This window comes from Prunus mume, linkage group LG5 (genome assembly GCF_029339155.1).
Source record: "Prunus mume cultivar Tortuosa linkage group LG5, ASM2933915v1, whole genome shotgun sequence".
Lineage (NCBI taxonomy): Eukaryota > Viridiplantae > Streptophyta > Magnoliopsida > Rosales > Rosaceae > Prunus > Prunus mume.
Window position 1 is genome coordinate 15,851,042 of NC_142702.1, and position 26,799 is coordinate 15,877,840.

General features: G+C 36.6%; 1 protein-coding gene and 1 pseudogene across 1 annotated transcript; both read right to left on the bottom strand.

Annotated features, from left to right (window-relative positions):
• Positions 1–6,384: 6,384 nt before the first annotated feature.
• Positions 6,385–7,524, bottom strand: LOC148917112 (uncharacterized; annotated as a pseudogene).
• Positions 7,525–19,779: 12,255 nt separating this feature from the next.
• LOC148917113 (putative disease resistance protein RGA3) lies at positions 19,780–26,429 on the bottom strand. Its single transcript, XM_089052368.1, has 4 exons — positions 25,293–26,429; positions 21,735–23,934; positions 21,447–21,656; positions 19,780–19,817 (listed from the first exon to the last, which is right to left on the bottom strand). Exons 1-4 carry the CDS (start codon positions 26,427–26,429, stop codon positions 19,780–19,782), a joined length of 3,585 nt encoding a protein of 1,194 aa, XP_088908494.1.
• Between the last annotated feature and the right edge of the window lie 370 nt (positions 26,430–26,799).

The window sequence follows — 26,799 nt, forward strand, 5'->3', positions numbered from 1 at the left end:
TTGTATATTTTTTGGGTGGGTTTTGAGTGTGTGTAATGATGAGTTTTGGGTGTGTTTATAAAGTGTTTTGGGTGTTGGGTTTTTTTTATAATTTCAGCCCCCATTTTGGGTGTTAAACTCCCTAAGTTTTTCTTTTTATATTTTTAATAAATTATTTTTGTACATGTATCAAATTGTAATTTACAGGAAGAATGAGTATCTTCTTGTAGGGATGGAGGAAGTACTCTTTTTTTTTCTTCCCTTGGGAGGCCAAAAGTATTTGATGGATTTTCGTGCCAATGTTAGTCAAATTGGTTTTGATGGGGTTAGTTTGGCTTTTAGTTAAAATGGTTAAAAATATGTTAGTACATTGAACATACGAAGTTTTGTTTTTAATTCATAATTTGGTCTTAAGTTTGATTCATCCTCAAAGTATTAACTTGTACGTTTATTGTTTTGCTACTAATCTAAATTTCATTATCCTAACTTTTTTTAAAGGGCATTTTCACCGGTCATTAAAAAGGGCCTTTTAGTGAAGTACAGAAGCATAATGGAATATTATTTCAAATTATTCCACATAATTTATGAAAGGGAGTTGATTTTCTTCACTTACACTCTTTTTTTTTTTTTAAATACTTTTTAATCAATTTTGTTATTTATTATTATTTTTCTTTCCAATTCTACCCTTACTCTACATTAAAGTTTTATTCTTTCTCCACTTACACTCTCTTTTGCTTTTTAATACTTTTTAAACATTATTGAATCAATTTGGTTGGATTTGATTGATATGACCCCAAGGTTTACTTCTTGTTATAACTTTTGTTTGCACTTGTATGGTTGAATTTTCCTAGCCACCAAACATGTTTTTTTTTTTTATGGCAAGTCATGTTGTGATTTTAATTTGAGCTCTAGCGTTGAGTATATGAGAATTTTGTTTAGTCTAGTAATTCTTTCTTTGTTTTCTGTTTCTTTGTGGTCACTTTAGCCATCTCTGTATTTTATTGTCTTTTGCATTCAAATTTAATGCCTTTTCCAAAAAAAACCAATGGCTGCAAGGTTTATTTCTAGGACATGAGTGTTTGTGTTAGGTGGACCATATAATTTTGCCTAAACAATGGAGTGCAAGTTGGAAAATTAAGTATAAAGATAAAAAATTATTAATGTAAGATAAAGGTAGAATAGGAAAGAAAAAAAAAAAGAAAAAAAAAAAGTTGAATACAAACCATGGGAATTTAAGTGCTGCAAATGTCCAAATTTCTGCAAATCGCAAATTTCCAAAAAAGAAAAATTAGCTGGTGGTTGCTTATCAGACCGCAGACGATGCCTCTTAGTTAACTAAATGGAAATGGTTATGTTTAGGAAGACGTACGACCCCATCAATTGTGTAGCCCTACATTATCATTGAAATGGTCCTCTAATCCGGTGGCTGACATTTCATGTTTTCGACTTGTGAAATTTCCACAAGGGAAAATGAAGCTTCACCTATAAATTTGATCGCGAGGCCTGCTCATGACCATTGGAGAAATGTATCGTGACATTTCTTGGCTCCTTACGTGTAATGAGTTAAGTATTTTTCGTCATACATTACGTGCATTTTGTTTTTTTTATTGTGTTGACTGGTTGTTCTAAGTCAGCTTCATGCGATTGGTTGGTTTAGGTCGTATTCATATCAGACCAGATGTGATGGCACAAGGGTGGTCCTTTAGTTTATCAAGATCATCATGGACCATATATATAAATAATGTGATGAGACTAGAGAATTGGAATCGCTGATTTGGACCGTTGAAGTGAATAGTGTACCAATTTTTTGGAAGCATGTTTTAGTTGAAGTAAAGCCTTGCGCATGAAGTAAAGACGTGATAGGACACGTCTAATATATAAGATACTTTCCTGTTTAAATGCAATAATTAAGTTGATGGCTGTCTTTTGAAGATCTTAGAGCACTTCCACCTACAAAGGCTAAGTCTAAGGCAAGCTGCCACTATTCACGTGAATAGTGTCACCCATTTGAGTTCCACCCATGAGAGTAAGTCAGGGAAAGTCTAAGGCAAATACTATTCATATGAGATATGAGGAGATGAATTTGTATATAGTTTTTGGTGTGGGAAGTAAAGAATATGCCTAGGTATTTATTTTAAAAAATTCTGCAATTTTTGGTATTTTTTAATTTTTTTTAATATTTTTTTTGGGTTGCTAACGTCATTATGACGTCAGCATTGCATTAGTTAGCCCTGGCAGCAGCTCGAGCTGAATTTGCCCGTGGGCTTGCCTGGGCTCGTGGGACCCAGCTCTTGCCAGGGCTGGCCTTTGCGTACTGGAGCTGCTTCCTTCCCCCCTGGACTGCCTTTTGCCCGGTTTTGAAGCAAGGGTGGACTTGCTTGTATTTATTATAATGGTTCTTGAGTTTATACGCAAGTTTTGTTTTGGTTTTCCAACTTGTTTTTCAGTTTATGTCGTCTTTCAATTCTTGCACGTTACAATTTCTTCATTTCGTCAAATTTTTCGTCTATTTGAGGAGTAAAACCGTCAATTCGGATCCATATTAGTGAAGGAAAAACTAACGGAATGACGAAATTGAAAAGCGTGTGAGTTGGAGGACAACATAAACTAAAAAACGAGTGAGAGGACAGTAGAAACTAAAAAACGAGTTGAATGATCTAAATAAAATTCGGGTACAAATTTAGGCACCATTACAATTAATCGTATAATAAGAATAGAAAAGGAGAAGATGAATGGAATGAAAACGAAATGATTGGAAAGTAAAAATGAATCATAACTAATAAAAGTAGGAACCCCATGGAAAGAGGAGCAACATTCAATTATCATATTATCATATTTCTTGCTGTTTTTCCTTGAATCTAGACCTCACTTTCATCAGATTGTGAATCTCCTATTAAAAAATATATGTGAATTAAAATATTAATTTCTAATTAACATCATATATTTTTTGCATCTGACATTCTTCGTTCCCATTTCTTCCTCTTTTAGTATCACTTGTATTTGGAAAAAAAAAAAAAAACAAATTCATATACTCCACTTCAAGCTCCTCTAGAACCCACAATAATTTGAGTATTTCTCATAATCTTACATACATGCATTTTCTTTGTACTCTGGTCACGGGCTCAAAGCTCGAGGACACCACATGTGCATTGCAAGTTTCTCTAATGGTGTCCATCAACTTTAATCAGCTATAGTTATTATAAAGTTAGGCATGCGCTTTCAGCTTTTGAAGTGTAGCAGCAAAGCCAGACATGCTTTGTGTCGATTATTTTGACAAAAGTTGCAAAAGCGCCAGCAACAAAAAAGCTTCGTATGTACCCCTCAAGAGAGCTCTATTTGCCAAACTTTATGTGGGTTTTTATATTTTTAGCCAATTAATTAGTGGCTTAAATTATTTCTCTGGTAGGCAGACACTATAACTAAATACAAAAGCTCAGAATCCGTCGACACAAACAATATGAAAATAGACTCTACAGTATTGGCAAAGGACAGAGTACGCACTCGAAGACATTAATCTACGTAATTATTAATCCGAGGAATTTCGACATTATTTTCTTTATTTTATGTGGCTTTTGGAATTTTCTGTGATGGTAGGTAACATGTGCATGTGGAATATTATCATTCCACGTATGATGCATGCGTATTTTTATGTTGGTGTCTTTCCTTGTTTTATGCTGAGTGAGAGAGAGATCAGTCTAATAGAAAAATGGGTTTTTTTTATTATTATTATAAAAGATTGGAGTTTATTAAGAAAACTATTGTGTGGTTCAAAATTCAAACAGAGGCACGTATTCACCAACTACTAACTTAACTACTAATTCAAAGGGGATGAAAACAAAAAATTCAAACTCTGGCGCTAAAGCTAAAGGCCATACACTTTCATATTTTCCTCGCCATTTTAGTCACGGTGTAGTTCACATGTAAGATTTTTTTTTTAATATTAGAAATTAAAAGTTAACCATACACTGCAACACATGTTGCACATTTAAAGGAATTAATTTTCTTCTTTTGTTTTTTTTTTTTTCAAGAATAATGATACTCTTATCACATTTATATACCACATTCTCATACCACATGATATGGCAGATAAGGTGGACAATCACATTAATTAAAATTATTTAATCTTTTCTTTTTTTCATGATTTATTAACACTTTTAAAAAAAACCATTAATTAAACTTTCTTTATTAAAATACACTTCATTAATTTAATTGATGTGACATATGATATGGACATGCCACATGTGGTATAGAAATGTTGGATAAAAATATGGTAAGTGTAGCATTACTCTTTTATCAAGTAGTAGTTTTTTTCTATATAAAAATACAAGAATTAGTAATTCTTCACTATACTTAAAAGTGATTAGTAAATGGTGAACATCGTGCAGTATGGGTGTATTGGTAAAACACTTGTATTATGCATATTTGTCCATACCTATAGAAAATGAGAGAACCCAGCTATTGATAGGATGGTTTGTTGGGGGCAGGGAGTTGGTGATGGAGAGATAAATATATGAATTTGTCCATACGTATCTGATAATCAATGAAAGAGGACCAGACGTTTGTGATGATAAAGAATTGATTGTTAAATAAGGTGGCTTTTGGGCAACTTCAAAGGTGAATATGTACTGTTCATAGAGTTAAGTCCACGATATTGGAGTTTTTGTTTGAAATTAGAGAAAAGAACCGTACCACATCATCATATTAACAACGCTTATTTATGTACATGCCCCTTGTGCTTTCAAATTTGTCTAAGATTACCACTTGTATTTGCAAACGTCTCAAAATACCCCCCAAACTTTTAAAAACAGTCTCAAGTTACCTGCGTTCCGTCAGTTTTATAGACATTCTGTTACGTGCGTTGGGCCCCACTTCATTTAAAATATATTTAAAAGTATAGCCGAGCGGCTATACCCCTTTTTTAAAAAAAAGGTTGCAGAAGAAGAAGAAAGAGAAGAAGACCTTCTCAGCCTCTTTGATTCATACTGATTTGAACATGGAATTCTGAGCAAGAAATCCCCTTCAAAACCCCAAGAAGCAACAAACCCAAATCTCCGAGTGAACCAATCAGCCCAAGAAGCAGACCAACAAGAAGGACCAAATTTCCCCAGCCTTTCATGCTTGCCAAGGTCTCTAAGTGATGACCAATCTTTAAACACCAAAGGGAGCCTCTTCTCTTTTGATTCTCTCTCCCCACGCTCAATCCTCATGAGCACCACACCAAAATTCCAAACAGTTTTCTCTGGTAAACAAGTCATAGAGTTCTCCAAACCCTATGAGCACCTAATTTCCCCATTTCTTAGAACTGAAAAACCCTTATTCGCAGAGGTTAAAGATTAAAACGAAGTGGGGCGCGACGCACGTAACGGAATGTCTATAAAACTAACGGAACGGGTAACGTGAGACTTTTTTAAAAGTTTGGGGGGTATTTTGAGACGTTTGCAAACACATGTGGTAATCTGAGACAAGTTTGAAAGCACAGAAAGCATGTACATAAATAAGTCTATTAACAAAGAACAAGAAAAAGAAAGGAACCCTACTTTAGGTCCAATGTCAGCATGTCATTTAGGTTAGGAAAATAAGAGTTGCTAATTATTATTAGTTTTTTAACCTAGGCCAGCTGGGTGATAAAGGGGAGGGCAAACCACTAGCACTACTACATTTTACCATTTGCGTGACGAAGAGCATTTCGTCGCGCAAAGTTATTTTTAGTTGCACATATTTCAGCGCGACAGAAAATTTGTTGAGCACAATCCGTCGCGCAAAGAAAGTGAAAAAAGACTTTGCGTGACCAAGTTTTTTCATTAGTCGTGTAAAACTGAGCGACAGTTAACCTTTGTTGCACAAAAGGTTTAGGGACAACACAATTGTTCATCTCGGACACCTTTGCACAACGAAAGCATGTTCGTATGCGAGTACACTGTCGACAGATTATATTCGTCGCGCAATTGTGTCGCAAATATTTGTGCAACGATTGGTATTCGTCGCGCAATTCGTGTCTTCAATATTTGTGCGACGAAATTGTCGTCGTCGCGCATGTCTTTTTCATGAGACGAAAGTCTTTGTCGCGCAAGAATAAAATTTATTTATTTAAAATTTATTTTTACGTTTTTTTATTTTGTAAAAAGTGAATTTGTGCGACGAAAAAAGTTTCGTCGCGCAAAATTAAAATATATATTATTTAAATTTAATTTTACATATTTTTTTTTGTAAAAAAAAAATTTGGTTTATTTTTTTTTTGGTAATAAAATGAAATTTCAATAAAAAAAATGTAATGAAGAGAAAAAAAAAATTATATAAAATAATATAAATGTATACTACAAGAGAAATGTTTAAAATATATTTATGAAAGTAAAAAACTAATCAAACAATGTTCCAAAATCTACTTGGTCATCAAGCAGATGCGGCTCAGAGGTCTGAACATTGTCTACAGGAGCAGAGGTCTGGTGCCCATGCTCGGGTCGGACGGGCTCGAGGTCGACAAGGGATCAAAATGTGGGACTGGAATGCGGACGCGTGAGGGACTTGAAGCACGGACATCGACCACGAAGCTCGCCACCTTTCTGCCAAAGCCACTGATCGTTTGATCTGCGATGATGAACAAGGTTTAGGTTCCCTCCGCCGGGCATTCCTCATCCCTCGACAATATGTCCCCGGCCTCCTTCCGAGAGTCCGATCCAACGTCTCCGTCAAGATCAAACCTAGCATCCTCTGGAGGATCCACAGCACTCGAGCGGAGTATCGGGAAGAAGTTGAGAGGCGGACTCCTGAAGAATCAATTGGCTCCTCTCCACCATCATCGTCTATTTAACATAATATAAAATATTAATTAAAACATTCATATAATAATACTTAAAATTAAAATTAAATGAATAATTATATGAAGGGACTCGGCCAACTCATTCCCAGGTCGAACATAAACGTCACCAAAGATGTTGATCTCCGAGAATTTGGACCCCCCTTGAATTGAATTAGAGAAGAAAAATGTTAGCACGAAAAAAACAAATTAATATTAATGACATTAAAAATTGAATATAAATAATTTTATTATTACCCGCTGTCGTGCGTCCATCCTATATGAGAAGGGGCCTTATTCTGTTATACAAAAAATAAACGTATTAGTTGAAATTGAAATGAAATATAAAAAATTAAATAAACATTAGTAAGAAACATGTAATAATTTTGACTTTAATATATATAAAAATACCATATAATCGAGCGCCTGAAAATGAGCGTAGAGCCACGCCAACTATCCTCCGCCCCTAAAGCTCCTTCAGGCAACCCTCCTGAAGAGCGACCTGCGGATCATCAAATGCTTGAAAATGATGGTGCAAATTGCTCTTCCACTGCTTGTACCTCTCAGCAAAGAGTCTGTTGACGTACGACAATGACTCGTCGTCGAGGTCCTCTAAATTGTAGTTGGTCTGCAATAAATTAATTAGATACAAGCAGTAATATAAATATATACAGTTTGAAGGAAAAACAAATAAAAGGTAGGATACATACATACAACTATCCACATACCTCCGTCTTGATTTCATCAGGCATGACCTTCCAAGACTTCCATTGCATTGGCCAATGGGTTCGAATGACGTGACCAATTGTCATAGGCCAATGAGCTATGCAAGTTCGCTGTTGGTACAGCCCGATGCCGCTCGTCGTATCCGATGTTGATACAACTATTGGTCATCCGAGTGACCTTCGCCATCTTCAACTGTCGACACGACCCTTGGGTGTTCTTCTTGGTTGCAAAGAAATATAAAATTAAAGCTAAATAAATAACAAATTCAACTATAAAATATTGGTCCAAAACAATTGGAGTTGAAGGAAATCTTTACTGGCTGTCAGACCCCGATACACGATGCGCCTGTCAATGTGGTCTCGGTGGTACCTGGCAGGCGATGACGGACGCTTAGCGCTAATGGTTGTGCCAGCGATGATGCTGATGATGCTGACGCATGGGACACCCCGAGACCAAGCGGCAAGTGGTCCATCGATCTGCCGAGCAAGGATGCAGATGACGGCCGAGTGGGGAGTCGAACTCTACGCATCGACACCGCCTTACGACTTTTAATTAGGTTTGACATCTGCAAAATTTCATTAATAAACATATAAATGAATCCAATTTACCAAGCTATAATCTAAGCATATACAATTTCATAACGAATCGGAACTAATTAATTAAAGCATATCTTGCCCTAGGGTTGGTGATTTCGGACTATCCGGGACTCTGATCCACAATCCTTTGAATCCTATACAATCCTACAAATACAAGGTACTACATACGTGAGTTTGAGTTCGATCCAACGGTCCAAACATATCAAACCCGGAAATCGTACAATAGGTGAAATCCGTTCCAGACTTAAATGGTAACCGAATTGAAATCCGAGCATACCTACGTGCTCATGACAACTAAGGGATTGCAACGGGACACAATGCCCATGTGCTACAGACCCCACGCGCCGCCACACGAGCAGCAACGCCTGGGTGTCCAAAGCAATAACGATCGCTGTAAAATTTTTAAAATTAAGGGCCAAGCTTCCTACCCTAGGTTTAGAACATCAATTGGAGGCACTTTTGTTCTTGGACCTAACCCAAAAAATGGCCGGAAATGGCCAGAATTTAAATTTAAAAATTGGCCAAAGTTATGGTTAAAATTCGAGATACCAAAACTAACAATTAATAAAATCCTACCAAACCATAAGCTAGAGCATGAAAAATACTCGAGAAACCATACCTCAGGTGTTGGGTTTGGTGGCCAGAGAAGAGAGAATTGGCGGTGTTGAAAATTTGTCAAAACCAAAGGCGCAAAAGTGACGGCGGAGACAAGGTCGGGCTTCAAGGTGGTGGCGCCCGGTCCTTGCGGTGGTGGCATGGGTTGAGCTGAGGTGGTTGACGCAGGATTTTACCTTGTCGAAGAGAGAGGAAGTGAGGGGAGAAAGTGACGAGTCCGAGGTTCGAAGTTTTTTTCAGAAATTTTAATTGAACTTGCGCTACTTAGAATATTAACCGTCACGCAATATGAGCTTGTGCGACAAAAAAGCAAATCCTCGTTGAGCAAGGTAAGTTTTCCAGCAAAATTTTCGCCAACTTGTCCGACAACAGACGTAACTGTCGCGCAAGGTAATAATTCCACCAAAATTTTGTTACCTTGTGCGACGTAAGACCCCAATAGCGTCGCACAATCCCTAAACCCTAAAACCCAAACGCCAAAATTTCCCCCAACTTGCACGACGACAGGCGTAAACCATCGCGCAAGGTCGTAAGAATCAAATAGCATCGTGCAGTCCCTAAACCCTAAAACCCAAACGCCAAAATTTTCCCCAACTTGCGTGACGACAGGCGTAAACCATCGCGCAAGGTAAACCTTGCGCGACGTAAGAATCAAATAGCGTCGTGCAGTCCCTAAACCCTAAAACACAAATGCCAAAATTTTCGCTAACGTGCACAACGATGAATGTAAATGGTTGTGCAAGGTAGTAATTCCGCCAAAATTTTCACCACCTTGCGCGACATAAGAGAACTAGCGTCGCGCAATCCCTAAACCCTAAATCATAACCCTAAACCCTGAACCCTAAACTCTAAACCCTCGAAAATTATAACAATGTGCAACGTAGGATGTCCAGGCGTGGCTCAAAGTCATGTTGCACGACGCATGAGAATCAAGTGTCGCGCAAAGTCATGTTGCGCAACGCAATTTAGGCCTTCAAATGATATTGAAAGAATGAGAATGGAAAAGTATGACCTAAAAAAAAATTGAAATTCCATAAATTTAATGTTATTCCAAAAGTATGAGAATGAAGAAGATGATGCGCTTCAAATGACATCGAAAGAATGAGAATGGAAGGGATTGATGAAATTGACAAAGAAAAAATAAATTGAGAAATAGGAAAAATGTTTTTGGTAGATTAATTGAGAAATGGTTGGGTATTTATAGAGTTTGGAGCGAGATTTGGGATTGATCTGATTTGGATTAATTTAAAATATTATTTTCACCACGGATCCGGCCTCTACATACATATATAATATATATATATATAAATACATATAGATATATACATGTATATAAACCCTATTATTATAATATATATATATGTATATTATATATGAGCTTGCGTGACTCCATAAATATGTCGCCGCAAAAGATTAGAAGTTTAAGCGACGAGTTACTTTTTCGTCGCGCAAAATATGACCTTGCGCGACACCATAAATGTGTCGTCGCACAAGATTACATTTCCACGTGACGTGAAAATTATCGCAACCTCCGCGACGTATGCGTTCCGTTGGTGCGCGAAGAATCTGTTACGCGACGACAAAAGCATTCGTCGCAAGTGTCCTGAAATTTTTTATTTTATTTTATTTATTTTAAAGAATTATTATAAAAAGTACACATATTACCTTAATCAACTTAAGTTTCACATTAATTACGGACAAATTTCAAAGACTTTGATGCAATTAAAGTTAATTATTTATATTTGAAATATAAATTATTATTTTATTCTCCCATGTGGGACTTAATTTACACATTATAGTTTGTATAATAATGTAGTGCTTGATTAAATCATTAAATAAGAAGGGGTTGCCAAGAAAGAGTGAAGCCAAAAGTGAAGAGGGATAAAAAACAAGTCTTAAGAGCCCGATTCTTTTTTCTTTTTTTTTTTCAATTTTTTTTATTCTTTCAATTTCAAGATTTTCAACTCCAAAAAGAGAAAACCCTAATTCTTAAATTCATAAAGAGCACTGAAAATCAAATAGTTAGATTCAAATCTCTTTTCAAATTTAGGTATATATATCTAAATTTCAATCTATATATTATATGACTTATTTTAATTTGTGACTGCCATTTTGTGTGCAACTACTTTTTAATTTGTGAATGCCATCTGTACACTACCATAATTAAATTTAAAAAAATTTCATTTACTATGTTTTACATGGGTAGTTGCTAATAAATTGCATTATTCATCATCTGAACTATAATAACCTTTGTGATCGTCGCTATCATCACTTTCGGTCTCTCAATCCTCCTCTTCATCACTTTCGTTGTTCGGGCCCACTAGTACAACATATCGCGGAAGATCACCTAGGTCAATTGTAATTGACTGAATTGGTATTTCGATTGAAGACACTTCTTGAAGCTGAAACGGTTCTTGTATAACATTTGTATCTCGAAGTGTTTCCGCATCATTTTCCATGGAAGATTCTAAACGTTGGTCAGCAATGTTGTCGACGTCGTTGTCAGTTGGGTCTAGTTCTGGTATAGCATACACATTCCTCTGATCTATCTCCTGAACAACTTTCCAACCGCTTCCGGCTTTAGGGTCATCTAGATACACAATCTGTTTTGCCATGTTTGCCAAAATGTAAAGGTCGTCATCATACCAAGTTCTGTTCATGTTCACTGATAGAAAGCCATGGTCGATTTTAACACTTCCCTGCCTATTTGGGTTTGTATCAAACCATCGACACTTAAACATTATCACTTGGTATCGGTCTTTGTAAAGCAATTGCACGACAGTTGTGAGTTTGCCATAGAAATCAATGTCCGTACTTTCGCCTCCACCTAGGACATGGACACCGCTGTTTTGCGTACACAAATTGTCATCTCGTGCAGTCCCCAAAAACTTGACGCTATTAACATGGCAACCCGAGAACAATTCAGCAGGAATCGGGCCGAACGCCAAGTTATATAACTCTTCACTGTAAGAGGGGGAATTCGATGATTTCAACTTATTCACCTAATATTATACAAAAACATTAACATGTTAGTTTGAGAACATTAAATAATACAATATATATGTCAAATACAAAATACTTATAACTAGAATCCAAAAACCATTGTGGAAACAATTCGCGGTGTTTCTTGGCATACAAATGTGATGGATGTTCTCACTTCATCATCTCTTCATGCTCATCTAAGTATGTCATTATCTCATCACAATTGTTCAGTACGAACCAATGCGCTACCTGTATGAAATTTATGGAAAATGACTCTTCTCGTACAGGATCTCCAAAAGGACAAGCGCTTTGGGCAAAAACAGAAAGTTTCTCATTTTTCAGACTTCCGTCATTATTGCACTGAGGACTATTGAAAGCTGTGCCCACATCTTTTAAATATATTCCACAGAAAGTAAGCGACTCATATTGAACCCAAGCCTCTATAATTGATCACTTGGGCTTTGCCCTGCATGTACAGTTTTTTTCAGCTCTCCGAGAAGCCTGTCAAAATAAAATGAAATGATACAAATTAGCAAGCGTGAGATAAGGATGTATAAACAAATTATGAGGATTATATACCTTTCTATTGGATACATCCAGCGATAGTTGACAGGACCAGCAACTAATGCCTCTTCTGGCAAGTGAACCATTACGTGGATCATACTTGTGAAGAAAGCTGGAGGGAATATCATCTCAAACTTACATAGGACTTGGACAATGTCATGGCGCAACTGATTAATGTCTGTCTTTCGCAATGTTTTTGCCGTCAGTTGAGAAAAAAATCTGGACAACAACATAATTGGTTTCACTATATCTTCCGGCAAAAGGTGTCGAATACTTATAGGAAGTAGGTGTTGCATAAACACATGGCAGTCATGGCTCTTGAGTGCAGTAAATTTACCCCCGTCAACATTCACGCAACGCGCGATATTATAAGCATACCGATCGGGAAACTTTATAGACAATACAAACTTTAGAAAATCTTTTTTGTCATTCGGTTTCATGGAAAAAAATGCCAGATCCCTTCTAGCTTTATCACTGTCCATGTTCAAATCAAGATGAGCTTTGATCGTGTCCTTTGTCTTGCCCTCGATATCTAGAATCGTGCCCATCAATGTGTCAAAGACATTTTTCTCAACATGCATAACGTCGAAATTGTGCCTCAATTTTAGTTTCGACAAATATGGGAGCTCAAACAACATAGGCTTGTGCGTCCAGTTCAAATGTGTAGAAGGTCCGTCCGAGTAACTGTTTTCCCGAACGGAGCAAAATCCAAACGGTTAAGCTATTCCAAGATCTCATCACCGGACCATTCTCTAGGTCTGAGGCGATGCTCTGTGTTCCCGTCGAACTCTTTATCCTTTTCCCGTCACTCGTGGTTCCATGGCAACCATATTTGATGATCAAGATAACAAAATTTTACAACGTACCAACTAGAAGTTACATCTTCCTTACATAGAAGGCATGCCATATAATCCTTTGTGCTCCACCCAGAAACCGTTGCATATGCGGGAAAATCATTCACAGTCCACATAATTGCTGCCCGCAAAGTGAACATCTTCCCAGTGGATTTATCGTACGTGCGCACATTGTTTGTCCATAAATCATTGAGCTCATCAACCAACGGCCTTAAGTAAACATCGATTGACCTGCCAGGATCCTCAGTTATCAAAACAATCATCATCATGTACTCTTTTTTCATGCATTTCCAAGGTTGATCAGGTGCATTTCCAAGCTGTTATACGAATGTTGGCGTATGAAGCATCTACTCATCAGGTAGATGAGATTGCCCGGATGGGGAAGTCCACTATGTTGGAGGCTTTGGTAAGATTTTGTGATGCAGTTGAAGCTCTGTACCCTAGGGACTACCTGCGTAGACTACTCCAGTGGACCTCCAATGGCTTCTACAAAAAGCCGAAGCTCGAGGATTTCTAGGAATGATTGGTAGCATCGACTGCATGCACTAGCAATGGAAGAATTGCCCAACTGCCTTGCAAGGTGATTACGGAAATAGAAAATGCCAAAAAAGTATCATCCTTGAAGCCGTTGTTGGCTTCGACACATTGGTTTGGCATGCCGTCTTTGGAGTTGCCGGATCCCAAAATGACCTCAACATGCTGGGTCAATCCCCGGTCTTCAACGATGTTTTAAGAGGCCAAGGCCCCAATATCACCTATCAAGTCAACAATATAGTCTACTAGACGGGGTATTATCTAGCTAACGGCATCTACCCGAGGTGGACCACATTTGTCAAATCCATTCCAAATCCTTGATCCCATAAGCAAAAATTATTTGCTACCTATTAAGAAGGATACATGAAAGATGTTGAAAGGTGTTTTGGCATCCTTCAAGCTCAGTGGTTGATTATTCGAGGTACGACTCGTATGTTTGATGAGGAGGTCCTTAGAAGCATTACGATGACTTGTATCATCATCCATAATATGATTGTGGAGGATGAGTATGATTATAATGCTGCAAAGGTCTACGAATCGGATCCCATGAACATGGCCTTGACACGAATTTATGAAAGGCCCATGGGGCCAAGTGGAGAACCGTTTGAGCCGGATCCGTTGGTGAGGGATGGTCGTTTCATGACCCATATGATAGATCGATATACATAGATGCAATCTTCGTATATTCATGAAAGGCGTTAACTTGACTTGATGAAGCATCTATGGGCGGTGAAAGGGAATGAAGATGAATGATGGAGCATAGATGCTTTCGTTAGGTTTTATTTAGTTATGGTTTGGTTGTGTTGTTTTTTATTTATTATGGTTTGGTTGTGGTTTGTTATTATTATTGTGCCTTGTTTGTAGTTTTTTTTATTATGCTTTGGTGTGGTTTTTTCCTTTTAATTATGTTTTGTTGGATGTATGGAATATGTTGAATAAAAAGGTATTTTATTGAATGATTTTTTTATTAAATAAAGAAAGCCAATACAACTCATTAAGAATTACAACTACTAAATTAAAATACATGAATTACAACAACTTTAATAGAAAACATGAAAAATACAAATACATAAAAGGTATGCCAACTAATTTAATGGTTTTCATCATTTAACCAATCCGTGTTGCTAGGCCCATCATCTTGGAAAAGTCTTCTTCTCATAACATCCCTTCGTTTTAGCTTCCAAAATTGTTTTGTTTCAGGGGACATATGGCTTGTATCCATCGCCATGGTTTCCCGATCCGTCTTGTACATCTCTTTTTTGCTCAAATACTCCCTTTCTTGTGCATATTCGGCCTCGAATTTCCATCTAGTTCTCTCGGCGTTTCTGCTCCATTTCAATTCTTATGGCGTTCGCCTTGCAATTTCCTTCAAATTTTTTGATGTATTACTACTCGAATTACCCCCTTTCTTTGCCTTCACAGCCTTTCAGCCAATGGGCCTCAGCTCCTTTTCGATGGGTGAGCTTGACTCATAGGGGAATCGAGAGGTGAATCCAATGTCATTGAATCACAGAGTGGCGTCTCATTTTACATAACGGTGGGACCTGTGGGAATAATTTTGAAGCGTTAGCAATTTTTCACCACCTCCCAACATTCATGATGGTTGAAACTTTTTTTGCCTTGCCCAGTTGCACCAAACCACATCTGTGCTTGAATCATCTATTTAAATAAAAAAATAGAAATGCAAGAAATATTTAAAATATATTGGATATGCAAGTAACAAAAAAATTAATGGAAATGCAATTAACCTTACAAATAAATTGGAAGTGCAAGAAATATTAACAAACAATTGGAAATGCAAGAAATATTAACAAAATATTGAAAATGCAAGAAATATTAACAAAATATTGAAAATGCAATAAACATTTGAAATATATATATATATATTAGGACATTAAACTTAATAAAACGAAAATTACAAAATACTTACCTCGTTACAAAGATTTTCCCCGCTTCTATGGTTGTCCATCCCTTTTGCCAAGGCATCTCTCCAGTTTTCCAACTTTTTATTGAGAATTTTCCACCTACTAGACAATGCCATTTCCGTATGAGTCCACCCCGGAATTTTTTCACAAAATTCGGCATGAATTTTTTTCCACATATGAAAAAATTTCATCTCATTGCCTGACACGGGACAATGACAAACTTGGAGCCAAGCCTCAGACAAGGAAACATCTTCCGTGGTGCTCCACGCCCCTCCGGTTTTGATAGAAGAAGCCATAAAGATAAGAAATAAAAATACAAGGTGAAAGAGAGGAAAATGTTGAGTAAAGATTGAATAATAGTAGAAGTAGAAGAAAATGTATGAGGATTGGTGTCGAAAGTGAAGGGTATTGATAGGTATTTATAGAGAAAAAAAATCAGAATTTTTTAGTATTTTTTTTTTAAAAAATTGCAATTTTTTTTCATAATTTTATTGGCAAAAAAATTTAAACCGCGTGATGAAGTCGCACCTGACGTCATCAACCCTAGGGCTCGAGCTAGAGCGAAACTGGCCTTCAGGCTAGCCCATCTTCGTGGGTCCCACTCCCAGCCCGGACTTGGGCTCCTTGCTAGAAACGGATTTTCGCCTAGCCCCTTCCCCCCAGACAGAGATTTGGGCTCCTCGCTGGAGTTGCTCCTAGGATCCACAATACGTTCAACATTGTCCACCCTTGTGGCATTTGAAGATGAAACATTGTCTAATTGTTCCCCGTGAAGGTTCCAAATGCTATATGTCTCAATCATTCCATTCCTTGCTAAATGAAATCCAACATTTTCAATTGTCTCCCACAACGTGTTGTTACACCTCCTACAAGGACAACGGATTCTAGTCACACTCGGGTTGTGTGTACGTGCAAACTCAATAAAATCCTCGATTCCATCCAAGTATTCGTCTATGCATCTATTCGGGTTCTGTATCCACCTCCTGCTCATAATTCCTGGAACCACAATCACAACACAAAAATCACAACAACTTCAAACGAAGTCATAATGTCACCTTATGCCTCCGGTAAGGGCCATATCACATTTGGGAATGCATAGTCATGTCACGTAATTTACGGCTACATGAGATTAGATTTCGACGTGGATGAATTTTCGTAGCGTCTCGATATAGTTCTTGAGGTGTACCGTAGGTATAAAATACCTAAGTATCACCCGAAGAACGTATAGAGATGACAACGAAATCTCCACAATTGAAACCTAATCCTGTATCCGTACATTACGTGACATGACTATGCATTCCCAAACTGTCCAAATAATGGGACAATTCAAGAATTAATTGGACCGAGTCATGCTTTACGCATCCATGCACGAAATTCAACTAATCTCAAACGGGAAACTAAGTGTTACTAAAAAGAAAAATAAAAGTACGAAGTTAATTTCAATTAATTTCGTACATCACAACACATTGTGTTACGTCACACACAATTTAACAACATAATATAAATATAATTTCACAAAAAAAAATATAAACATAACAAACTAAGTTTAACATAATGTAATTAATTTAATAATTTTAAAATATAAAACAAATAAAATATCTTCTCAATCGTTCTCCACCAACTCGCTAATTACAAATATCCCTAACGAGAACGAAATTAATATCGTTAGTATGAATTTACATTAATACTTTTAAACTAACGACAAAAAATACTTACCCAATGAACGTATTGAATTCCCATCAGAGGCGGATGCAGAGTTTTTTTTTTTTTTTGCATTGCCTCTGCAATGGCAGAATCTAGATATGAAGAAGAAAGATTTTGCGTGACGAAGCTAATTTTTCGTTGTGCAAAAAAAAAAATCATCTCAAAAGTGGTCCATTTCGTCGTACAAAATAAACTTTTCATTGCGCAAGTAAGTGTTGACATTCCACTTTGTGTGACGAAATACTGATTTTGTCGCACATAACTTCGTCGCGCAAATTCTAAATATCGTCGCGCCAAAGAAAATTTTCCTCGCGCATCTAACGTGCCGACATCAAACTTTACACGACGACATAAATTTCTGTAGCGCAATTATTTGGCGCCAAATAAAAAATCCCACATTTTTCTTGCACGACGATAAATCTTGTCATCGCGCTAAGTTCTATTTTGCGATGACAATTGTCGTCGTGCAAGTGTTTGCCGCCAAATTAAAAAACCCATTGTTTTCTGTCTAACTTTGCGACGAAAAGAACAACCGTCACGCTTAGGTTTCCTTTCGCGACGACATGTGTCGTCGCACAAGTGTTTGGCGCCAAAAAAACTAAACCCGTGTTTTTCTTCCTCACTTTGCCCGACGACCACATTTTTTGTCGCGCTAAGTTTTCTTGCGCGATGAAATGTTTGGTTGTGCAAGTTTTCCACAGTTTGCACGGCCGCGGATATTTGGTCCGCAAAATATCGTCGCACAAATAGTAAAATGTAGTAGTGTAGGCCACTCCACGTCCTTTTGAGTTGGTAATGATTTATGTAATGTTGTTATTATATCAACCAAGTTCATGCAATTTCACAAAACTCTCAGATAGATATATCTTAAAATAGATCATTTTCTTTTTGGAAAAAAAAGAAAAGGGAAAATTACATTGTTTGGTGAGTGCTTAGAGGAAAAAAAAACTTAATTTAAGGGTGTAACGAAAATGAAAAGTACCTAAGTACTAGAATTTGAAGGACGTCGAAGTTGAAGTTCTATTTCAACGAGGAAGTAGCCCAAATTCCTTATAGGCCCATGCAAAGTCCCTTAACAAATTGTAATTAATCTAAAATGTCACAAATTGTCTAGCTTAAAACAAGTAATTAGGTAATTAAATGAGTGGAAAAGAGAAGCAAATACAATGATCTGTGATTGATAGTTGTTAAGAAAAATCAGTAAATAACTTATATTATATAATTATTGTATTAATACAATAAGCAATGTGTTTATACAAGAATAAATTATACATACTGTAGAATAGAAAAACACAGAAGGATAAACACGAACTTTATTTCCAAATAGAAGCTTGTATATTGACAATGTCTTAAAGACAAAATTTCACCCCTTCTCACTACTTGAAGTTCAATGGACGTCTATCTTCCAAAATTCAACTATCTATAAATCAAGGATCCAGCACTGAACCCTTCATCTCTGGCGAACTTGAATGTGCTTCTTCTCCAAAATGCAAAGTAAAAAATATGTCTTATTTTGTACATCGGAAATCTTGTGTATTTTATTCTGGCTATTGGATATTCAGTATTTATAATAATGATTGCACCCCTTCAAACCACAACAGTTGTAAACTTATAACTTGTTTGGGAGTGCTTCTTCTTGAAGCGCTTATGCTAGTAGCGCTTATGTCAGTAGCGCTTATGACATAAGCGCTTCTACAAAGATGTAGTTTGTCGTTTGGATATCACATTTAAAAGTGTTTTTACACTATATAGAAACGCTTTTGATATTTTGTTGAGTGTTTGGCTGACATAGTAAAAGCGCTTTTAAAAGTACTTTAAAAAATGTAAAGAATCTCAAAATATTATAATAAATATAGGAAATTTAAAATTTAAAAAAAAAAAAAAAAGAGGGAAAAAAAGAAAGGAAGGGTATTTTGGCATTTTAAAAATTAAATATGGGTATTTTCAACATTTTAAAAGTTTCATTAAAAAGAGCCAAGTACTTCCCTTGTTTTTATCTTGCAGCGCTTTTAAGAAGAAGCAATTCTCAAGTGCTTCTTCCAAAACCACTCCAAGTGCTTTTGGATTTCACCCAAAGCGCTTTTGTAATTTTTGTCAAACACCATTTTTTAAAGACATAAGCGCTTTCACCCATTTAGAAGTGCTTTTCGCTGATCCAAAAGCACTCCCAAACGAGCCCTTAATTTCATTCAAATTTAAATTGAAAGGATATGTCTTATCCTTTTAATTTAAATTCTACTATGCAAAAAAGAAAAATTAACTTTCTTATTTTCATTTGCGTGTCTTAATTAAATTTTCTCAGAGCCCCAAGGCCCAACGCTCAATTCTTTGGTTAATATAATTGTTACTAATCAAAGCTAAATTCAAAACCAAGCCTAAACCCTAAGCTCATTAGCCCAACTCTCCAATGTTAACCACAATTACCCAATCATCATAGTGCTTTGTTTATAAAAATCTTTATAGGAGTGTGGATTTTCAATGTGGAATAAATGTTTCTCATTCAGCTTTCAAACTCCAACAATAGTAACATTTCCAAGCTTCAACATTTATAAAATAAACAAAAAAGGGCTTCTGATTTTGTTGCATAGCAGTACACTTGAGTTGAACATGCTACAACTTGGTTGGGCTAGAGTGGAGCAATAGGCTAAGTTGCACTTGGTTGCTGGGCTTGGTGCTTCAAATGTTAGTGAGCTCACGTTTGCACCCAAAATCCATCGCTCTTGGGACACCCATGTTAAGTTTGAATAAATTTATAGTTTTCTCTGGACACCAATAGAAATTACCAAATATTCCAACTACAATCACTTCTGATTGGGACACAAAATTTGAGGGCCATTTCTGGATATTGAACTTTTTATGAAATATTAAACCAGCAGCCTGTGACTTCTGTCTTGATTTTGTGATCATTTGAGTCGGTGGCTTGTGTTGGATTTACCCCATCAGTCCCTGGAATATCTAAGAATCAACAGTTCAACATCAGAATCTGGAAAATTAAAACGCAATAAATATAATGAATGTTTATGTTTTCATTACTGATACAAAATTCCACACTTACTAGGCTTCGTAGATTTCTTAAGAATTGATGTTGGTTATAGTGGACCAGTGGTTTGTCTCTTTGATCAGACTTGAATTTCACATACGTAAAAGTTGTTCTATAATTGCAAGCCTAAAGAGAAATCAAATTTGTGCACTCGTTTTTCTTAAGATTTAAATATACATAATGGAATATATACCTATAGAAATTGGAGTGCTTTTGAATACCTTCACAACACAAGAGCAACCAACAACCTTACTCACTTTTTCCACAAGAATCAATCCTATAAAGCTGTTAGAGAGGGAGAGGATATAGAATCAACTAATAATTTGAAAAAATCTAAACAAAAAACAGAAAAAGTAGTTCTCATGAATTACTGTACCATAATATAATATCTGGTGGAAAGTACCTTCAGGTAACAAATAAAAAACCCAGCTCCAAATTATGCCAAAATAACAATAGACCCTGCTTGCAGAAGCAACATCATAGACAAAGAAACTCATGAGAAAAAAGAACAACAGAGGCTAGGGAGTTGCTTGTAATAATTATAATAATATTAAGGCATTAATTCCACACCTGTAGGCTGTAGGCTGTAGGGAATGGACAACTTTTCTTCAATGGTGATGATGTGTAGCATATATATAGCTTCAATCAACTCTCCACACCAACACCTGTTCAAGGAAGCAACTTTGTTCAATGCCAGAGGAAAAGAAAATGTGATATATATTGGAGAAAAGAGTTTTATTCTTTTTAGAAAGAAGAAAAAAGATTGATACCTTTAGAAGCAGACTCACTCACTTGAGCTTAATACTTTTCTCAACAACAATTCACACCACTTTCAACTATTTCGCATTTCATGATGATACTTTCTCAGACTATATTGAATTTGGCAGCTACCACTGTTCCCAGTCAACTAGAGATTTAAACATAAATATTAGAAATCATTATTTCGTAACGGGAAAGAATTACGATCATGAACATTAACTGTATGTTATGAAAAAGGAAAAAAAAAAAGAGAAATACCACATAACAAATAATTAAGTTAAATAAAAAGTAGGTGAAGAAAATAGAATGCATAGTTGTTTTAAGAGCCAAAAAAAATAAAAGGAAAAAGAAAAAAGAAAAACATACTCGATCTTTGTGGAATACAAGAAATCTTGGGCCATTCTGAGCCACTCTCCTTGTTGCATCTCTCTTTTAGAAGGGGACAATTGAAAATGCGTATCTGTTCTAATTTGGTGAGACGTTGCATAGCTTCAAGTGTAGGTAGATACATCATATTCTTGCAACTCCTTATATACAGTGACTCAAGAGATGTAAGGTTTCCCAATGAATCTGGAAGAGCCTCCATACCGTCAAAGCATTGCACTTCGAGAAATGTAAGAGAAGTCAAGTGTTGAATTTGTTCGGGCAGAGAATTGAGCTTAGGCCAACCCCATAACGTTAATGTTTTAAGTTGTGATGTAACCTGAAAGGCAGGGAATGAATCCAATTCCTTCCAAAAGCCACCGATTTCCAATGTCTTCAAGTGGGCGAGGCAGTGTGAGGATGTTATTGCTAACCCATTGGGTAGACTTTTCAATCCATTGCAATAATATATCTTCAATTCATTGAGGTTTGTGAGGTTGTCTAAACTTGGAATAGATTCTACATTCGGCAACCCTCTTATTATCAACACCGCAAGAGAAGAACATGATTCTAGCCCTATTGGCAGACTTGTCAATCCATGGGAATATTCGATTCTCAATTCACGAAGGCATGTGAAGCCAAGTAAACTTGGAATAGACTCTGGACTCCTGCTGCAACCAAATATAGACAACTTCCGGAGGGATGAGAGGTTGTGAATCAAAGCGGATGTCAGCATATCACAATTCGATATTGTCAACTCCTGAAGAGAGGTACAATAATCTAACCCACTTTGTAGACTTGACAACTCCGGACAACCTGTTATTTCTAATTTACAGAAGGATGGGAGGCGCTGTGTAACTGGAATCAACTCTAAACTGCCGCAATCTTCCACAATCAGGTCCTTAAGAGATGTTGTGAGTAACCCATCAGGAAAATAAGCAAGAATAGGACACTTGGAAATATACACTGACTCAAGAAATGAGCAAGAGCCAACTACATCAGGAGCAATACAAGTTAGCTCCTGACAATCTCCTATCTCCAAGTATGCAAGATTATTGTTGTTTTTTAGCATCCCTTCTGGCAGAGAAACAAGTCCGCTTATATTCCTTATTGTGAGCGAAGTAAGAGTGGTCAGCTTTTTGCTTATGTTTGCTATTGGCATGTCGCTGCCCATGTAACATATTTTCAACTTCTTGAGAGATGGAAAATGGCTGGGAGCACTTCTCAATTTGTCACAATTCCACAAACACAGCTCCTCAAGGCAAGGAAACACCACTATGTCCGCTTCCGGCCATTCAGTTAGGTTCCTGGCGTTAGAAATAAATAAACTTTTCAATGCAGGAAACGAACTACTCATAATCCATGATGGACATTTATCGCCCATGTAGTTGGAAAACTCTAAAGATTCCAGTTTATTAGGGGGTGGTTGAAGGCCTTCTAGTACCTCTTCATCATTGGTGATGCTTGACCTGTTCTCCTCCCATTCCAACAATAACAGGCTTATGTTTGTCTTCTCCACTAATTTTGCTTTCTTGGCTTCTTCTCCATCTCTCACGTGCTCTAGATTATAGATACGTAATACGTCTTTTAACAGGTTTAACCCAGCCAGCTCCTCTATTCCACGACCTGTCTCCTTACCCACCATGAAATATTGTAACGTTCGTAGATTGGTCAATCGCCCCATCCCTGCTGGAAATTTCATACCATACGGATAAAAATAAATATGTCTCAAGTTTATCAAATTTTGCAGTTCTTTTGGAAACTCTTCAAGCTCGACCCCGTCCATTCTTAATGTTTGTAGATTATAAAGCTTTCCAATGGATTTGGGGAGTGCTTTGATCTTTGTACCGGAAACATTCAAATACCTCAAGTGTTTCAACTTTCCAATTGAAACTGGCAACTCCTCAATATCAGCTTCATATAAATTTAAGACATGCAAACCTTTAAAGTTTGCTAAGATATCACCAAGAACTTCAACATTCAAGAAAAGTGAGCGCAATTTATGAGCACCTCTTTCTAGAACTCCTTGTAGCACTGAGGTAGGAATATGTGCCATATGTCGAGTCTCATTGGAGTCATTGCTCTTCTGTTTTGACACATGTTCTGCGAGCTCATGCACAAGGTCGTGCATTTTGCAATTCATAATATTACCACACCAATCCTTTTCAACATCTTGAAAGAAAGAGTTGTTCAATAGAATATTAAAATATTCATTTCCTATATCCTCCATCTCCTGATTACATCTGTTGGGAGGAGAAGGGTAAAGCAATCCTTGAGCCATCCAAAGTTGGATCAAGTCATCCTTTTCAATTTCAAAATCTTTGACAAACATTGAGCAATATGCAAAACATTGTTTCAAATATGGCGATTCCAATTTATCAAAACTCAACTTCAAAACTGAAAAGATTCTTTCTTCTCCTTCTCGTAAATCCCATATTCTACTTTCTAGAATTGACCGCCATCCATCAATATCTTGAGAACGCATCATATTTCCCAAAACCTAGTGTACATGAGTTTGAATTTGTATTAAATGATAATGAGGTAAATTAACAATAATAACAATATAAAATGGATCCTTAAAATAGTCATCATGCATCCCTTGCTTAAAATATTCTCACCATATGCAATCTAGTAATCCTATTAGGTCAGTTTAGTGCATAATTAATATAAAGCTATCATAAAATTTCAATATATTTGTTCCATATACAAAAGAAAAAAAATGATATAGATCTAATACTAATGCATGCATAAATCATGACATTTCACTTAGAACCCTTGAATTTTAGCATAATTACAGCTAGAGCCACATGTTTCATTTATTGCAATCACACCCCCTAAATCTAATTAGATTTTTTTTAAAAAAAACCCAACAAAATCAGGCACTACTCCAACCAAACCCTTCAACCACAACCCCAGCCAATGCCCCAGCCACAACCCCATCCAAGCCCATCCTCATCCCCAACTAACCTCCCAGACCAAAAATCCCACCCAACCACCCCGGCACACCACCAAGCTCTTCTTTGCTCTTGCATGATTTTCTTCCCCACCAAGCATGCATGTAGTGGGTGGTTGTTTGGGCGGAGAGGGGGTGGGGCTGCACGATTTGTTTTGGTTTTTTGTGTGCGAGGGAGAGAGAAACAAAATAGAGGGGTAGAACTAACATTTCGTCAATCAAACCTAATTTTCTATTTAAAAAACTGACAGATAAGGTGTAAGTGCAATAAATATAACATGTGGGTCTGATAACATTTCTAGAAGTTTTAAAAGAAGTTTTTGTCATTTTTAAATCAAAACTACTAATATTTTATTATTTCAATATATCTACTAATATTTTATCATTTTAATACTTGCACTTTTTGGAGAAAAAGTGACATTATGTTGGAGCCTTCTTATGTATGTGCTAGAATCTATATATATATATATAAAGCAAAAATCAGAGAATAGTGAAACATTTAAAATATCAGAAAATGTCATTAGTTTTCTAACATTAAAAATTGAAATTATTAATTAAATGAAGATAATATTGTAAATTTATATTTTTTATATTAAAAAAATTAAAATTAAAAACAAAATCAGATAATATGTTCTATTTTTATGGAACATAACTACCCATGTTATCTTTTTCTTAATTCTAAAAATAAAATTATAAAAATAAAAAAAAATCAATTGGCACATACGTGAGCATGTGCCAAGGGGCTAGTGAACTATAAAATAGAAAGAACCCCTTCCACCAATCTTTTCGTCTTAAAAAAACTAGTAAAGGGAAGAACACTATCAATTTCTCGTGGGTTAGAGGTTTATAAATGAAGATCAAATAAGAAAAAGAAAAATGCATGCGAAAAGTACTTCAACACATACCCTTGCCACTAATGGTACACCATCACACTTTTTGGCAATCCCCCTTCCAATTCTCTCTTGATCTTCAGTCAAAACAGCACTTGCATCTGGAAACGCTTTATACTTCAATATGCACCAGCATTCATCCTCCGATAGTTTTTTCAGAACGCATGTAGGAAGTGTCTGCACAATTGATGAAACACTCACGTTGCTGCGGGTAGTGACAAGGATTTTGCTTCCTTTAGTACTTGTAGCATTCAACAAGCAACTCATCAAATTGTCCCATTCGTTAGGATCATCGTTCCAAACATCGTCAAGCACGAGAAGATATGTCTTCCCTTTCAAATCTTCTTGCAAGTTTTTACATATTGCTGCTCTACGTCTTATTCCAGCTTTTTCTGGTTTAAGATATTCCAAGATCCCGCTTAAGATCGTCTCGACTTCAAAAGGAGTAGATACACATACCCATATTTTTTCGTCGAAGTCTTTATCTATCGCAGGATCATCATATACGGATTTAGCCAAAGTTGTCTTCCCCAAGCCTCCTATACCCACAATGGCCATAACAGAAAGACAGTTGTCTTGGTTCTTGCCAAAGTCGATCAAGGTTGTAACTATGTCCGACACAACCTCCTTCCTTCCAACAATGTACTTTTCATGTTGATCAAAGCTTGAGTCAGTTTGACCTCCAATACCATGAGAGGCTGCATCGACAAACGTGGACATAGAAGCAACCAGCCCAATACCAACTGCCTCAATGTTCAGTTTTTCCAAAGATGCATTGATGTTCTGAATTTTACGTGCCATTTTGTGACGAAATTTGATGGGATTATGGCATGAAAAGAAGTTGAGCACCTTTTTCTTGATCTGGTTTTGGATCTCCACTTTCCGCCGGAGAAGTTCATATTCATATTCATCCAACACATCATCAGCTTCATGAGCTATGTCTTCAAGATCCTTCACCCACATCTCCACCCTCTCACTCCGAACTTGTGAATGTTGAGCATCTTGCAGCATAGCTTGAAGCTTCGATAATGAGACTCGCAGGCTTTTTAGCTCTCCTTTGAATCCCCAGAGAAGACTGAGTTCTTGCTCTGCAAGTGAAGCCACCCTCGTCAGAATTCCCTCAGCACCAAAAGTAAGAAACTCTGCAGCCATATTTTGTATTTTGTGTCAGTGTTGCTCAAGACAGAGAACAGAATGCTTAGTTTGGGTTAGAAAACTTGAGCAAAATTGAGGCCGCAATGTATGTTTGAGAAGCTTGTGAGGAATTTGTAGACCAGAAGTTGCGTCATATGGCAGGCGTCAAAAGCTAAAATAATTTAGGAGAGTCTGGATTGTCTGGAATACTTTTGTAGGTTGCAAATAAAATAATTGATAATGACAACGTGGTGGGGACCTCGGATTTGATGAGACATTAGGCTACTGTTAATTACTTTTCTTGTGTCCGTAGACGCGTTTTGATTGGTCAATGATATTAATATTGTCGTTGTCGAGATAATCAATGAAAGTTGTTAATCTTTTAATC